The following is a 14038-nucleotide window of genomic DNA, read 5'->3' as shown; positions in this document are numbered from 1 at the left end:
CCGCTCCACACGGCAGGGGGCGGGGCTTGGCTGCGCGCGCGCCGCCGCCGCTGATTGGCCGGCCGGCCCGCAGGCGGGAGGAGCTCTCGCGTCGCGTCGCCGTACCGCGCCATTCGCGCCCCTGACGCCGCCATGCGGCGGGACGCGGGGCGATGACGTAGAGCCCGCGCGGCGCGGCGGCCGGAGCCGCCTTCGTTCCCTTTTGTCCAAGATGGCGGCGGCCGCCGGAGGCGTCTCCTGAGCCGCGGGCCCCGGCGCCATGAAGCGGGGCAGCGAACGGGACTCCAGCCCGCCGGGGGCCGGGGGAGGCCGCGCCGCCGCCGCTAAGCGGCCCCGCGAGCGCGAACGCGAGAGCAGCAGCCGGCGCGGCCCGCACCGGAGCTCGGGCGCCTCCCGCAGCAGCCGGGACAAGTCCACGCCCGGCGGCGGCAGCGGCGGAGGCACCACAGCCACCAGCGGCGGCGGTAGCGGCGGCGGAGGCGGCTCCAGCTCCCGCAGCCACCGCGGCGATGAGCGCGCCGGCGGCGGCAGCGGCGACTCCAACCACCGCCCGGCGGGGAGCGGCTCGGCCTCGGGCGCCCGCGGCGGCAGCAGCAGCCAGGCCGCCCCCTCGTCCTCCTCTTCCTCGTCCTCCTCGTCCCGGGCGCTCGGCGTGCCCAAGGCCAAGGCCCTGCCCGGCGCCGTGGTGGCCCCCTCGCTGCTGCTGGCCGGGCCGCCGCCGGGCGCCGCGCCCTCGCTGCTGCTGGCGCCGCTGGGGGGCTCGGCGGGCCTGGCCGGGGAGCCGCCCGGCTCCTGTGAGTACAAGACGCTGCTGGTGAGCGGGCTGAGCGCGGCCCTGCCCGACCAGCTGCTGGAGGACGGCCTGTTCCGCCTCTTCCAGCGCTTCGCGGGGGGGGGCGCCGGGGACATCAGTGTCAAACTCTCCCACACGCCCGAGCTCGGCCGTGTCGCCTACGTCAACTTCCGACACCCCGGGGACGCCCGCGACGCCCGGCGGCACGCCCGGGCCCGGCAGCTGCTCCTCTACGATCGGCCCCTCAAGGTGGAGCCGGTGTACCTGCGCGGGGGCCGGAGGAGCCGCACGCCGCCCCCCGCGCCCTCCCCGGAGCCGCTGGGGTACCTGCCGCCCATCCACAGCACCTACCAGTACAAGCAGAGATCGCTCTCTCCTGTCACCAGCCCCTTACTGCGGGAGCCGCGGCCCAGGCACGCTCACGCCGCAGCCGCCGCCTTCGCCTTGGAAGCAGCTGCCATCGGGCTCTCCCGGGAGCGGGAGAGGGCCCTGGATTACTATGGGCTGTATGACGAGCGCGGACGCCCTTACAGTTACCCCATCGTGGCTGAGGAAGACCTGATGCCGGAGGATGACCAGAGAGCCACTCGCAACCTCTTCATTGGCAACCTGGACCACAATGTCTCGGAGGTGGAGCTGAGACGTGCCTTTGAGAAGTACGGCATCATTGAAGAAGTGGTGATCAAGCGCCCTGCCCGGGGCCAAGGTGGGGCTTACGCTTTCCTCAAGTTCCAAAACTTGGACATGGCACATCGGGCCAAAGTCGCCATGTCGGGCCGCGTTGTCGGCAGGAACCCTATCAAAATTGGCTACGGGAAAGCCAACCCTACTACCAGGCTGTGGGTGGGTGGTCTTGGTCCAAGTACTTCCCTGGCTGCCCTGGCCAGGGAGTTCGACCGCTTCGGCAGCATCAGGACTATTGACTACGTGAAAGGAGACAGCTTCGCTTATATCCAGTACGAAAGCTTGGATGCTGCCCAGGCTGCGTGTGCCCAGATGAGGGGTTTCCCTTTGGGTGGACCGGAGAGGAGACTCCGTGTGGATTTTGCCAAAGCCGAAGAGACGAGATACCCACAGCAGTACCAGCCTGCACCGCTCCCCGTGCACTACGAACTGCTGGCTGATGGGTACAGCAGACACAGAAGCCTAGAGCAAGACTTGAGGGTGCGAGATAGGACTCCTCCACATCTCCTGTACTCGGACAGAGACAGGAGCTTTGCAGAGGCAGACTGGGCCAGCCCTGCCAAAAACGCTGAACGCAGAAACAACTTGGAAAGCTACAGCCGGTCGGTGCGTAGCCGGAGCGGAGAGCGCTGGGGCAGCGACAGCGATCGCGGCGTGCCCAAACCATGGGAAGAGAGGCGGAAACGCCGGAGCCTTTCCAGTGACCGCGGGAGGACTACTCACTCGCCTTACGAGGACAGAAGCAGGACAAAGGCCAGTGGGCCAGCTTTAGACCGCAGCCCAGACAGGGCTCGCAAGGAGAATCACACTACAGAATCCGGAGCTGAGAAAGAGCAGGGTAACTCCCTTCAGAACAATCGTCATGCGACTGAGGAGAAACCCTATCGTGAGCCATCCGATGCTCCCCAGCCTAAAAAAAGGGACAGCGAGCGCAATCATCGAACTGGTGAATCGGAATCAAAAACTCACGAGGAGCCAAAATCTGAGACCAAAAAGCTAAAGAATTTATCGGAATACGCTCAGACACTGCAACTTGCTTGGAATGGGCTTCTTGTGCTAAAAAACAGCTGCTTCCCCACCTCTATGCACATCCTGGAGGGAGACCTCGGTGTCATCAATGGACTCCTTAAAGACCATTCATCTGGCGGGAAGTTAACGCAGCTCAAAATCGCTCAGAGACTTCGGCTTGACCAGCCCAAGCTGGATGAAGTCACTCGCCGCATCAAACAAGGCAGCCCCAACGGCTATGCTGTGCTCCTGGCCACCCAGTCCGCCCCAGGCGGGGCAGAGGCCGAGGGGACCTTCCCTGTTGTAGAGCCTGGCTTGCAGCGACGGCTTCTCAGGAATCTGGTCTCCTACTTGAAACAGAAGCAGGCTGCTGGGGTTATCAGCCTGCCCGTGGGAGGGGCGAAGGGCAGAGACAGCACAGGCATGCTTTACGCGTTCCCTCCTTGTGAATTCTCTCAGCAGTACCTCCAGTCAGCACTAAGGACATTGGGAAAGTTAGAAGAAGAACATATGGTGATAGTTATAGTCAAAGACACTGCCTAGCCCACACTGTCTTTTCGAATTCCATGTTTTCTTTGTGTGTCACACAACCCAGTTGTTTTTAAGGCAGATCATTTTGGTGGAGGCTCAAAACACCTCAGCCAAAGTGGTAAGATTTTTAGTTCCTAATTAATTTTAATCCCATTTAAATAGAGCCCATTTTATTCGTTTTTAATATGTGACACTGTCCGCTGTTGTTCTGTATTTTTATTTTTTAACTGTATGAAAAGTTGTCAGTAAAGCCTTGTTCACTGATGGATTTCTAAACTTGTGCGCTATCCTAGTTTTTATGGCCTGGGAAGGGCCAGCTCCCTGTGCTGTCAGGGGCTGGTCCCAACCCAGTTCTGTTTCTCACGCCCTAGCCTTCTGCTTCTCCTTATCTCCTTATTCATGTCCTGCAAGGTGGGAGGGGAAGGGCGGTTCTTTGTGCTGTATGAGACACTGAAAGGTTGATGCCAGACCTCGCTTTTTTTTTTGGTCCTGATTGCTTTTTGTCTCATCAGTTTGAGGCTGGATGCGTTCCTGTTGGCTCGCTGGTTGAGGATAGAATTCTCCCAGGAAGCCAGCTCCCAAGGAAGCAAATCTTGATCAAGAAATGGGGTTTATACACAACAAAACAATTACAGTTAATACTTGGTACAAGGTTTGCTACTAAGGAGTCAACTTTGTATTCAGCTCTGGGAGGTTTGAGAGCACTTGATACATGTGTCAGTCAGAAGTTCTTGGGTAAAACAAAACCTGAGGCTTGGCATTCCCAGTTTTATAAAAGGAAAAGGAAAAAGAAGCAGGAGAAACAAAAGAAAAAGTAATTTAAGGGGGAACCCTCTTGGGCCTGTATTAGTTGTAGAGAAGCTAATAAAGGGCACAAGGGTTTTGGCAAACTCTAGGTGTCTCTTGCCTAGTTGATTGTGTTGCACTATCTGAACTCCTTTATTGAAAGAGAAACAGCAAAGTGGGGTTTTTTGTTAAAGTTGAAGCTTGTTTGCAGGCTTACATCAAAAAACAACACCCGTCTGGCTGGCTGAAAGCATGTTCTGTTCCTGCAAGTACCTTGTGCCTGGAAGAAACGAGCTCACAGACTGAACTGTAGGATAGGATGGTTGTCACCTTCCCTGTGTGTGCTGTAAGTCAGGGGTTCAGGAGAGCAGCCGGGACAGCTCTGTGTGCTCACTAACAGGAGGATACATAAGTAGTTCAAATCTGAGCTACAGTACACGCTGTTCGGTTTGGGGATACTGTTATTTTTAAAAATGATGCCTGTAGATTTTAGGGAGTTTATGGAAAATTGTGTGGGATTAAAAACACTAAAGTTCAAAGTTTCTTTAAATTTGCAGGTGGTTGGTTTGTTTGTTTTGGTGGTAAGCAAGTGAACCAAATCCTGGGAGAAGCAGAGTCTGACTTGCACCAGTCTCTGTGACCAAGCAGACTCGCTTGCTGACAGGTGCCAAAGGCCCTTTTAAACCTGTACTCTCAGGTATGATTGCTGTCAGATGCTGTGCAGCAGGGAGCATAACTCACTCTAAGGATGCTTTTATTCTTCATTTCTTAACCCTGCAATGTCACAGTAGGGACATCATCAGCTGATGATGTTTGAGCAGTTGCTTCATTGAATGATGTATTGATTGCAGCAAGTAAGGGGTGGTTTGTTGGGGTTTTTTTTTTCTTTTTTAAACTCTTAATACTGTGATTATATTAGAAGTAAATCTAACGAGTTAGTGTCAGGGGGTCAGTATTGCACTTGATGATGCATCTTCTGTACCCTGGGAAATACAAATTTATCTGTAAGGGCCCGAGTACAGCTACAAGGTGGGGGTGGTGTCCCATGGTGAGAGGTGAGCTGGCTCCTCTGCTGGGAGCTGCAGAGCCCAGGAAAGCTGAGTTGTGCTGTAGGAGCACAGCTCGAGCAACCCTGCTGCTCCCAGCAGCCAAGCTATGCCTCTGGGCTCACTGCACTGGGCAGTGCAGAGGCAGCTCCATGGCTGCACGGTGCAGGGTAACTGGCCTGCCCCTGATTTTACACGGTTACAGGAACGCTGACTTTTAACCTTGTGACCGAGTCCCCGATGCTGTTGTAAATGTAGACAGTGCCAAACATCAACAATTGTAACCATTGAGTATTACCTGAAACCAAGTGCTATTAAATACCCCTTATGGCCAGAGTCATAGAGTGATTAGAGCTTTTTGTCAGAGTATCCTGTGTTTTGGAGGTGTCCTGTCAGTCTGCGGCAGAGTGCATGGTGCTGCCATAACAAATGCCCCTGGCTGGCTTCTCACTGGCAGCTCCTGAGGCTGTGGAGTGGCTTTGTGTGTGTGTGTGTTACAGTGAGTGAATGTGTGGAATCAGAAGGGAAAAAGAAAAAATCAATACATGATAAAAGCTGCAACTGCTTGATGGCAAAAGGCCAGGGAACCACCAGAAATCCCCATCTCCTGCTTTCCTTTGGAGACGAGCAAATAATGATGGAAAGGGGTTTTAGAACACAAACACTGTCATGCTTTGGGTTGGATAGGATGTTTTAACGCCGGGATTTCTGTTCCCAGCAAAGTGCCTGACGGGTGTGAGCATGTGTGCATGAACGGAGGAGCAGCAAATCTCCCTTCTGCGAACAAATTAACAGGCCTAAGTGAGGAGTCAGAGAGTTTAAGGGAAAAAAACAGGACAGAAGCAGCATAAGCCCTCTAACCTGATGACCTGAGCCTTCCCAGCTCCACTGCATGCAGCTGAGCCGCAGCCATTGTTGAAACCCACTGTGCTGAGGCCATGGCCCCTGTTCCTGCAGTCCTGGATATGATCCTGTCCCCTCGGACATGAATCCAGGCTGGTTCCAAGAGAAACAGGCCTGAAAAAAGGTAGATCATTACAGTAAATGCAATGATTTACTTATATCTCTGTCTTACAGCTTGCAAGACTTGGCCCTTAAATTGAGATGAGATGCAGTGCCAGGGAGAAGATAGCTAGTGGCAGGGGGGCGGGAGGAACACCACAGCCTAGCTAGGAGGCCCAAGACACTCACTGATGATGGAAGATGGTGAGTATAACAGCGTTGAAGAGATGTTTTTCAGTCTGCCTGGTACAGCAGTGGCTGTAAGGTAATTGCACCAGTGTAATGGCCTTTGTCTCTCCAAGGGTGATCTGAAACTCAAGGTGGGACCAGTGTGAGGTGATGGATGTGATGGTCTGTAAGTGTTCAGATTTGAGTTAACTCTTTTTTTTCTTTCCAACACCCATTCAGCAAATACTCTGTCTTACAAAGCCTCTTTTAAACACCAGCTACCATTTGTCTTTACTATAACAGGCACATTGACAAAAGGGCTAGACCCTGGCAGTCCCTGTGTCCAGCATGTGCTGATGAGCTGACCATACCCTGGTGATTATCCTTAGCTATCAGGCAGATTAACCAGCCCTGAGGTTTCCACCCTGCTCTTCTATCCATGGCCTGTATGATATTTTATCTGAACCACTGCACTGCAAGGATATGTGTGCAACCTCCCAGTGTGCTGGCACAATGGTTACACAGCTTGGACTCAAGTGTGCAGTGCACTAAATGGGCCAAGCAGTTACTCATGGTCCGCTCACAGCATGCTCAGATTTCCCCCATCTCAAGTAGTTCCAGAAACAAACCAACCAACCAACCCCTGCTAGTCCTTAACTGGGAATCCTCATTCGCACCCAGCCTGTTGCAGTCACCCTATTCCTCCAGCACATCTTGAGCCATGCCCCTCAAGAACAAAGGCAGTAGCACAAGGTGCAGGCAACCCCCCCTAGTTGTATCACTACAGCACCTCTGCAATAAGCAAGCAGAGGGGCTGCCCTGGCAGTGTTGGGTGAGTGACCTGCTGGCTAAGGTCATTCAATGGAGGTAGGTGTGGGAGGGGAGGGACAGCAGATGTACTCACAGTGGTCCGGTTTCAAGTCAAACTGAATAGGAGCTCCGTGCTGGTTGTTTTGGTTCTGTCTTACTGAACTAGTTAGTAAATTTCTCTTGAGATAGCCAGGCCCAAAACAGCAAGAGATGGAGCTGCTTACAGTTGTGGTGTCACACCAGAAGACACAGACATCCGGGACAGCATCTCCTGGTGGTAGTAGCAGCTCAGTATGTGTTTTTTCTTTCCCTCCTTTTGAGCAGCACATTTTCTTAGGTAAAGTTGCACAAGGTGGGTTTTGACAAGGCAGAGGCTGGCTTCTACAGCTGTTGGGTGCCCTATCTGATTTCCAATCCCCTCATTTAATCAGAATGCTGCTCCAACTGCTGGTCTTAAATGCTGCAGCAATCACAACTTGTCTTTATCAGTTCTGTAGGGTACAATTATCCATTATAAGTTGCAGCAGAAACTTCCCTTTTTAATTATTAACAAGCAGCCCTGGGTCAGTGCATTAAGTAGATGCCATGCTGGAAGGAAGAAAAGCCATCCCTTCTCTTGGTTAAAAAGAAAATCCTTTCTCTTCAAGCAGTGAAACCTTGAGCCTTAGGTGAGATGAGCACAGGTCCTGGCAGAAAAACTGCTGTAGTGTCAAGGAGCAGGAAGGCTCCAGCTCCCTCTTCTGTCTCAAACTATTCTGAAAGTGGCCAAAACAAAGAGTGAAAAGCTGAGTGGATGTTATCTGAACACCTGGGAATAAGCAGCACATTTTTGGCCCTGTCCAAGCAAGCAACAAGCACACTCCGCCTTCCAGCTCTGACTCACAGAACCAAGCTGCGTAGCTGTGTGCTCTACAGGGAAATGAAACACTCAACTGCTATTTTTTTCATCCCCTTCTAAGGGCAGGGCCTCTTGTCACATTCAAACAGGAGCACCTAACCTGCCTTCTGCCAGTACAGCCACAAGGCAGCCAACATACCGCCAAACCACACACAGCCGAGGAGGCCCAGTGCTGCTCCTGCCTTCTGACACACAGTGGCAAGGCAGTGAGAGTTCCCTGCAGCTCACTGTGCTTCCGGTAACTCAGCCACAGGGTGGATCTTCTGGTCCATCCAACCAGATCACAGCCTGACATTAGCAGCGCCTTCCAGCTCCCACATTGCGCAGCGAGGGTGTGCTGCCACAACCCCACGGAGAATTCCAGGCTGTCAGGCAAACCAAACAGTCAGGTTTGAACCCAGAGGCACTGTGAAGTGTCTCATCATGAAGCTCTGGAAGTCCCCAAGGACTAGAGCCTGCACTCCCACAGATCTCACCCCATGTTTCCTTTGCCTTTCCTTATTACAGCCAGGCCAGCACCTACAGCTAGTGGCTCTCTGGCTGAGCAACTCTGGGCAGAGCATGAATAGGTGGCAGAGGAACGCATGGCTGCAACTCACAGCCAAAAACAGAGACAAGATTTGTATTTAATTTTTTAATAAATACACTTTACATTAAAGAAAAAGGCTTCAATTTGCATTTTCCACACAGAGGGCAAGGAAAAAAAAAAAACAAACAAAAAAACCAAAAATACAGAAAACAAAACATTAAAAAACTTGAACCATAAAGGGCAGAGGGGAGAAAGAGGGCTCCAACGTCAATTCCAGATCTCCTTGTCTTCAGGAATACCAGACTCTGACTAGGTCAACACAGGATTTCAGCCTCTCATTACAACAAGAGTTTCAAATAGCCTGTACCTTCAGTCACCAAATGCCCACAGGGCTCTTCCCTGGAGGACAAAAGCACCTGGAAAGCCACTGACCCACTAGCAAGGGTTAACTCCTGTTGCTTCTTTCTGTTAAAAATAAAATCATATTTAAAAGAAAAATATTCTCACTCCTCACCAATATCAGAACCCATGATGCTTGGATTTCACTGGGTTGCATAAAAATGCCTCTTCTTCTAATTTTAAGCAATTTTTCTCCCCGAACCTACCCCATGGTAACAAGGTACTACAGGAATACAAAGTTCATCCCCTCTTTTACTAGAACACCTGCCTTTTATTTTTTTTTTCCTTTTTTTTTGTTTTATATAAAACTATTTCTGTTCTTTAGGAAAGAACTTTATACAAAGAAAATATATTGTGAAATATCTTCAGAAGTTTCCTTGAAGAGGAGAATCATCTCAGCCTAAAATAAAAAATAAAAAACAAAACAAACAAAAAAAGGCAGAGAAAAGAGGCCTAACCCCAGATCTCTTTATTGTAGAGCCTCGGACTTAGCCCCGAGCCTCAAACTGACTCAAACCAACACAGCGGATGGGCTGGAGTTCCTCAGGTTGTCCCAGAAGGAGGGTCGGGGTGCTCAGGATTTGTTTCCCATTTGGTCTCTGGTTGTCTGCTGGGAAGGGAGCGTCTCCTCCTGCCAACACCCCGCCTGCAGTCGCTCCTCACTCATTCAGAGACAGGATAATGTCGTCCTCCAAGTCAGAGTTATCTGAGCTGTCGGCTGCAAAGAAGACATGCAGGTTATGTTTGGTTTGTGGAGGAACACAGCTGTCAGGGCTGCCAAGCAAGGCAAATCATTCAGAGTTACAAGAGATAGCCACCACCTGCTTGAGACCAGCAGCTCCCAGCAATGACACAGGCAGCTAGCACCATTAGTGCATTTCAAATGAATCAAAAGCAGTTAGCAAATCTGCACCAGAGCTTCCTTTCCCTGGTTGAAACAGAGGGTCACGAGGAGAGCAGCTTTAGCAAGTGCAGTCTGTATTAGCTGGCAGGTGTTTTACCCCACGACAAGATGGGGAGAAAGACACCAGCAGTAAGTTACCTGCACGTGAGCTGCCTGTGCAACTTACTGTGCACATCTAAGTGCAACAGCTCTTCATGCTGGGGGTTGGACAGATCTGGCAGTCATTCCTCACAGCTGTTATTTGAAAGCAAGCTTGACAGTTCCACCAACCCAATGTGGTGAAATACGGCTTCTGTATAATGTGCATGGGGCTAATTTATTCTGCAGCAAGTTAGACCTAGGCTTCCTCAGGACAAGGTTCTTACTGGTGTGTCACTCCCCTCTGCACAGCACAGAGGGGAAACAATCCATACATCCACAACTAGAAGCTTCCTCTAGCAACCCAAAGATTTCTGTAATTAATCTAACTACTCGGCACTCATTAAAGGTGACCTGAAAATTGTAGTTTTCCTGATTTTCTTCATCGTGGTACAGAATGAAGGCATGGAAGGCTTTGCCAGAAGCAGTCACACACATACACAATTGCTTTTTTATCTTAAGACATAAGATTTCTCCTCCTTCAGTTGTGCAAGAGGGAAGTGGTAGCAGCTCTGGCAGCAAGAGGTCTCCTGCCTTACCTTAGAGGTGATGTTGGCTCTTTTTCTTACGTGATTTCATTGGATGCTGCAGTTAACTAATGTTAAAAATAGTAAAAAACAAAACAAAAACACAAAAAAGACACCAAGACTTCCTCTTAGCCATCTGTTACACTGGATCTCTAACATTCCTGTCAAGGTAAGCAAAGCCTTCTGGAAGTTTCACCCTTTCTCAGGTGCTTTCCTTAGGAAAAGAATCACAGACAAGCAGCAGAGGGTACAAACCCCTTCCCCAACCCTCTTCTCTGAAAATCAGCAATGAATGCTCCAGTCACACCACCCCTCATACTAAGCCTAAGAGGAAGGGCCAAGTGCTCCCAGAACTGCTACAGCCATGTAAGGGTAGTTGGAAAACACCAGCCAGTGCTGCAGCAGCTACACTTATGCAGTAAGAGGGAAAGCAGCACAAGCAAGATAATCCAGAAACTCTGGAGAAGAAGAGAAACTGCTGTGGGTTTTATTTTTAAACACCAAAGAAGAGCTTTGAAAAGGGATCTCCTAATTCTTCATTCTCCAGTTCACCACACAGCCTTCCAGTTTTAAGCTCAGTGTAAACCTGGCTGCAGTTAAATGCTGGGCAGAAGCTTATAGACCTGCCTGGAAATAGCCATTTTCAATAACAGAAAAGGAAAGAAGAGTCAGCCATGCTGCTGGTGAGAATTCCATGTATTTTTTCCATCTTGTGTCACACGTACATTTCAAAAAGGACACCCCACCTGCCCAGGAACAACCTCTATCTTCACACTGTATAAACTGCTATGGACAAAACAGATCTACCCACCCCAAGGAAGTGGCAAAGGAGGAGGAAGATAAATTTATACTTAAAAGGTTCTCCATAGATGATTCCTGAAAAGGAAATAAAACCTCTTCTAAAGCACAAGGGACCAAAGCAGTTTCAATTGTTCTTTGAATTATTTTGTTTTGAAGCATGCCCACTGTATGTTGTGGAGGTTCTTCCAAAACACAGCAATGGTCTGCAGTAGAAGCACTCTTAACTATACCACCATGCCTCAGGTCTGTACTGGGCAACAGTGTCAGTGCCCTTACAACTTTTCATCCTGGAACACAGCATAAGCAAAGAAGAGGGAAATTTTAATTGCTCTTGCTGGGTGAGAAACAAAAGCAAGCCAGGTGAAGTTGAAGTCACAGAGAAGCAGTCACAGAACCCCACTCACCAAACCCTGTGCAAGGACCACACATCAGCTTGCCAGAGCTCCCTGCTTTAAGTTCCCAACGATGCTGCTAAGCAACCTAACAGCCACAGACTCATCTGGCTGCAGTTCCACTGCGATACCAGATCAAGTTCTACCTCTAAGCAGTGTACAGATGTGACCATTTCATAATATATAGTGCTCTGCAGAGCACACTTGAAATACCCAAGTGTCAACTAGCACCTAGTTTTGTTTCAGGCCATTTCATTAACTATTCCTGTACTTGCTTTTCATTCTGCCCCTTGGACAATTCCAGTTCCAGCACTCTGGGTGCTCTCTTAATAACTTCTGGCCCTGCACCCCATGAGGAAACAGAAGTGAAGTTGTGTCAAAAAGGTCCTGACAGCTACTGGGATGGGCAGAAGTTATCCACAGTCCCAAAGTGTCGAACTGCAATATACTATTAATGAATTTGAGCTATGTAAATGCCCTATAAAGCCCTGCATTGTATGCCTACTACCTTCAAGAGAACAAACTTACCCCACAGAATAACTCTGCAACCATATGTGGCCACATCCTTAAAAATGACTGAGCTAGCTACATGTGAACAGAGAAGACGTGGATGAGTCTGCCAGCCACATTAGTGCCAAAACAGAGTCCTGGCATGCTTAATTCTCCAGCACATAGGCAGGGAAGATTGATTCCACCACAGCCCTCACATTTATCTCCTACCACTACAGGACTTCACATACCTTGCACTCTGTAATTACTCATCCTTACCCACCTTCTGACTTAAGGTAATTACATTAATCCCCATTTTACAGCTTGGAAATTAAAATTAACTTGGCTGCACATACTAAAAACTTGTGCTGCAAAAAAACTGAACAGAATCTGGTGTCACAAATCCCAAGCCTGATGCTATCCTACTCACCTTCTTGTTCTTGTGAAGCCTTTTTACAAATTTAATTATAACATATAAAGTTCAGACCTTTCTTTCTCATACATACACAGAAACACACATACACACACACTGTTAACTTTTCAAATCTGTGGAATGCCAGGAAAAGAACAATTTAAATGTTATCCCAAAAGTTATGTTAGCTTCAGAAGAATCTAAAAAAGGAAGTGAAGTCAGAAATGCCATGTTTGTTGTGCACTTTAAGCAATTACAGAAGAGAAAGAATAGCACCAAGAACCAAAAATGCCTTTCTGTCCTTACAAGTACAAATAAGGCAAAGAAGATGGGTGAGGTAACAGATCAACCAGTATCTCCTTGAAGGGTAGGAGAGACAAGCAACCAAACAAGGCTTCTTCACACAGAACTTCTTGGCCTGCCAAGTTCTCACATATGCACCTGGGAGCACTTGAAGAAAGGAGGCACCTTCCTTTCCAGAACTTTCAGTTGTTCTCTCAGATAATAGCTGTTTTTACTGACAGATTACTATGAGAAGCCACAGGTGAACAAGCACAATGATTAGTGCCTTTCATACCAGCAAAAGGGAAAGTCAGCTAAGTCGTTTCAGGGAAGACTTCGGTAAAGAATAGGTCACCTGTGGTCACCAAGCTAAGCACACACTTACTGTCTCCAAGAATCAGCTCGACTTCCTCATCAGCATCAGAATCTTCGTCTTCACCCTCATCTCCCTCTTCCAGGAGGTTGGCAAGCTCCTCATCATCAGAGGGAGAAAAGTCATTCTCTCCATCCTCACCAGCATTCTCATTGTTCTCATCCTCTTCCAGCTCAGCCTCTAGCAGCTGGTCCGTATCTAGTTCATCAAGGTCATCAGTATCATCATCATCTTCATCATCGTCTTCTTCTTCTTGCTCTTCTTCCTCCTATAGAGAGTGCAAAAAAAGTCCATTGCAGGCATTAAAACAAATGTAAAATGGAGTAAGAATAATTGAAGAAATCATACCTATTGTTTCACTTCTCCCCACGTCCAGACGTCACATGTTAGGAACACCACACACTATAAACATTTTCTCTCCACAACTACAGAACATGACACATGCTAGATCATTTGCAGGCCAGCAAAGTCTTATCTGCAAAATGCTGGGGCAGCACAGGTACCATTGGCTCAAGCTCCTCTCCCATATTGGCCATCAACAAGGGCCACCACAATGCACTTTTGAGGAGGACATGCAGTAAGACCTGTTAATCCATGGCTTTGTTACTACTCTTATACAAACTGCTTTAGTTTCAGCTGGACCAAAACCTCTATTTTGCATTAAACAGCATGCATGTTCAGTCTCTCAGTCATTCCTGATTTAGATGAGATGTAAAATGTAGAGTAAGATACTATTAGCTTAACCCAATCCCTGAATCACTCAGATGATAGAACTGTTTAAAGCAGCTAAGGAGTCTCATCTTTGGCATTTACCTGTGGATCAAAATCTTTCTCTGTCAAACCGTAAGAATTTGCATTCAATAAAGCAACTGAATTCCTCATTGTATAGATCAAATCCACAAATCTGTGTCTAGCAGATAATACTGAGTGGGAAGAAGCTGTTAACAGTCCTCTTGCTCTTCCAGACAAACCAGAGGCCAAGAAGTGCCAAGCTTCAAGAAATCTCCAAGACCCAAAGAAAGGGTTCAGTGTACCTGCATCTCTCCCCAGAGTCACACCCTCTTTC

The 14038-nt window shown here is 49.2% G+C and overlaps 2 protein-coding genes across 3 annotated transcripts in view; one reads left to right on the top strand and one right to left on the bottom strand.

The window, feature by feature from the left end:
* Nucleotides 1-49: 49 nt before the first annotated feature.
* RBM15B (RNA binding motif protein 15B) lies at nt 50-3292 on the top strand. The gene has a single exon (XM_065687158.1). The coding sequence runs from the start codon at nt 260-262 to the stop codon at nt 3026-3028; it is 2769 nt and encodes a 922-aa protein (XP_065543230.1). The 5' UTR covers nt 50-259; the 3' UTR covers nt 3029-3292.
* A 5053-nt stretch (nt 3293-8345) lies between these two features.
* Nucleotides 8346-14038, bottom strand: part of DCAF1 (DDB1 and CUL4 associated factor 1) — a 54273-nt gene continuing 48580 nt past the window's right edge. The window contains exons 23-24 of one of the 2 annotated variants that reach the window (XM_065687155.1): nt 12985-13240; nt 8346-9372 (exon numbers count right to left, since the gene is read on the bottom strand). In XM_065687155.1, coding sequence (XP_065543227.1) covers nt 9314-9372; nt 12985-13240 — 315 coding nt within the window. In that variant the 3' untranslated portion in view covers nt 8346-9313. Of the gene's footprint in view, nt 9373-12984; nt 13241-14038 lie in introns of those variants that run through there. The other variant, XM_065687156.1, reaches the window with a different exon arrangement.

This window comes from Lathamus discolor, chromosome 7, assembly GCF_037157495.1.
Source record: "Lathamus discolor isolate bLatDis1 chromosome 7, bLatDis1.hap1, whole genome shotgun sequence".
Classification (NCBI taxonomy): domain Eukaryota; kingdom Metazoa; phylum Chordata; class Aves; order Psittaciformes; family Psittacidae; genus Lathamus; species Lathamus discolor.
This window is presented reverse-complemented; position numbering and strand designations above follow the sequence as displayed.

Excerpts from the sequence above, each read along its gene's own strand:
- RBM15B (XM_065687158.1), top strand. The coding sequence starts at position 260 with ATGAAGCGGGGCAGCGAACGGGACTCCAGCCCGCCGGGGGCCGGGGGA.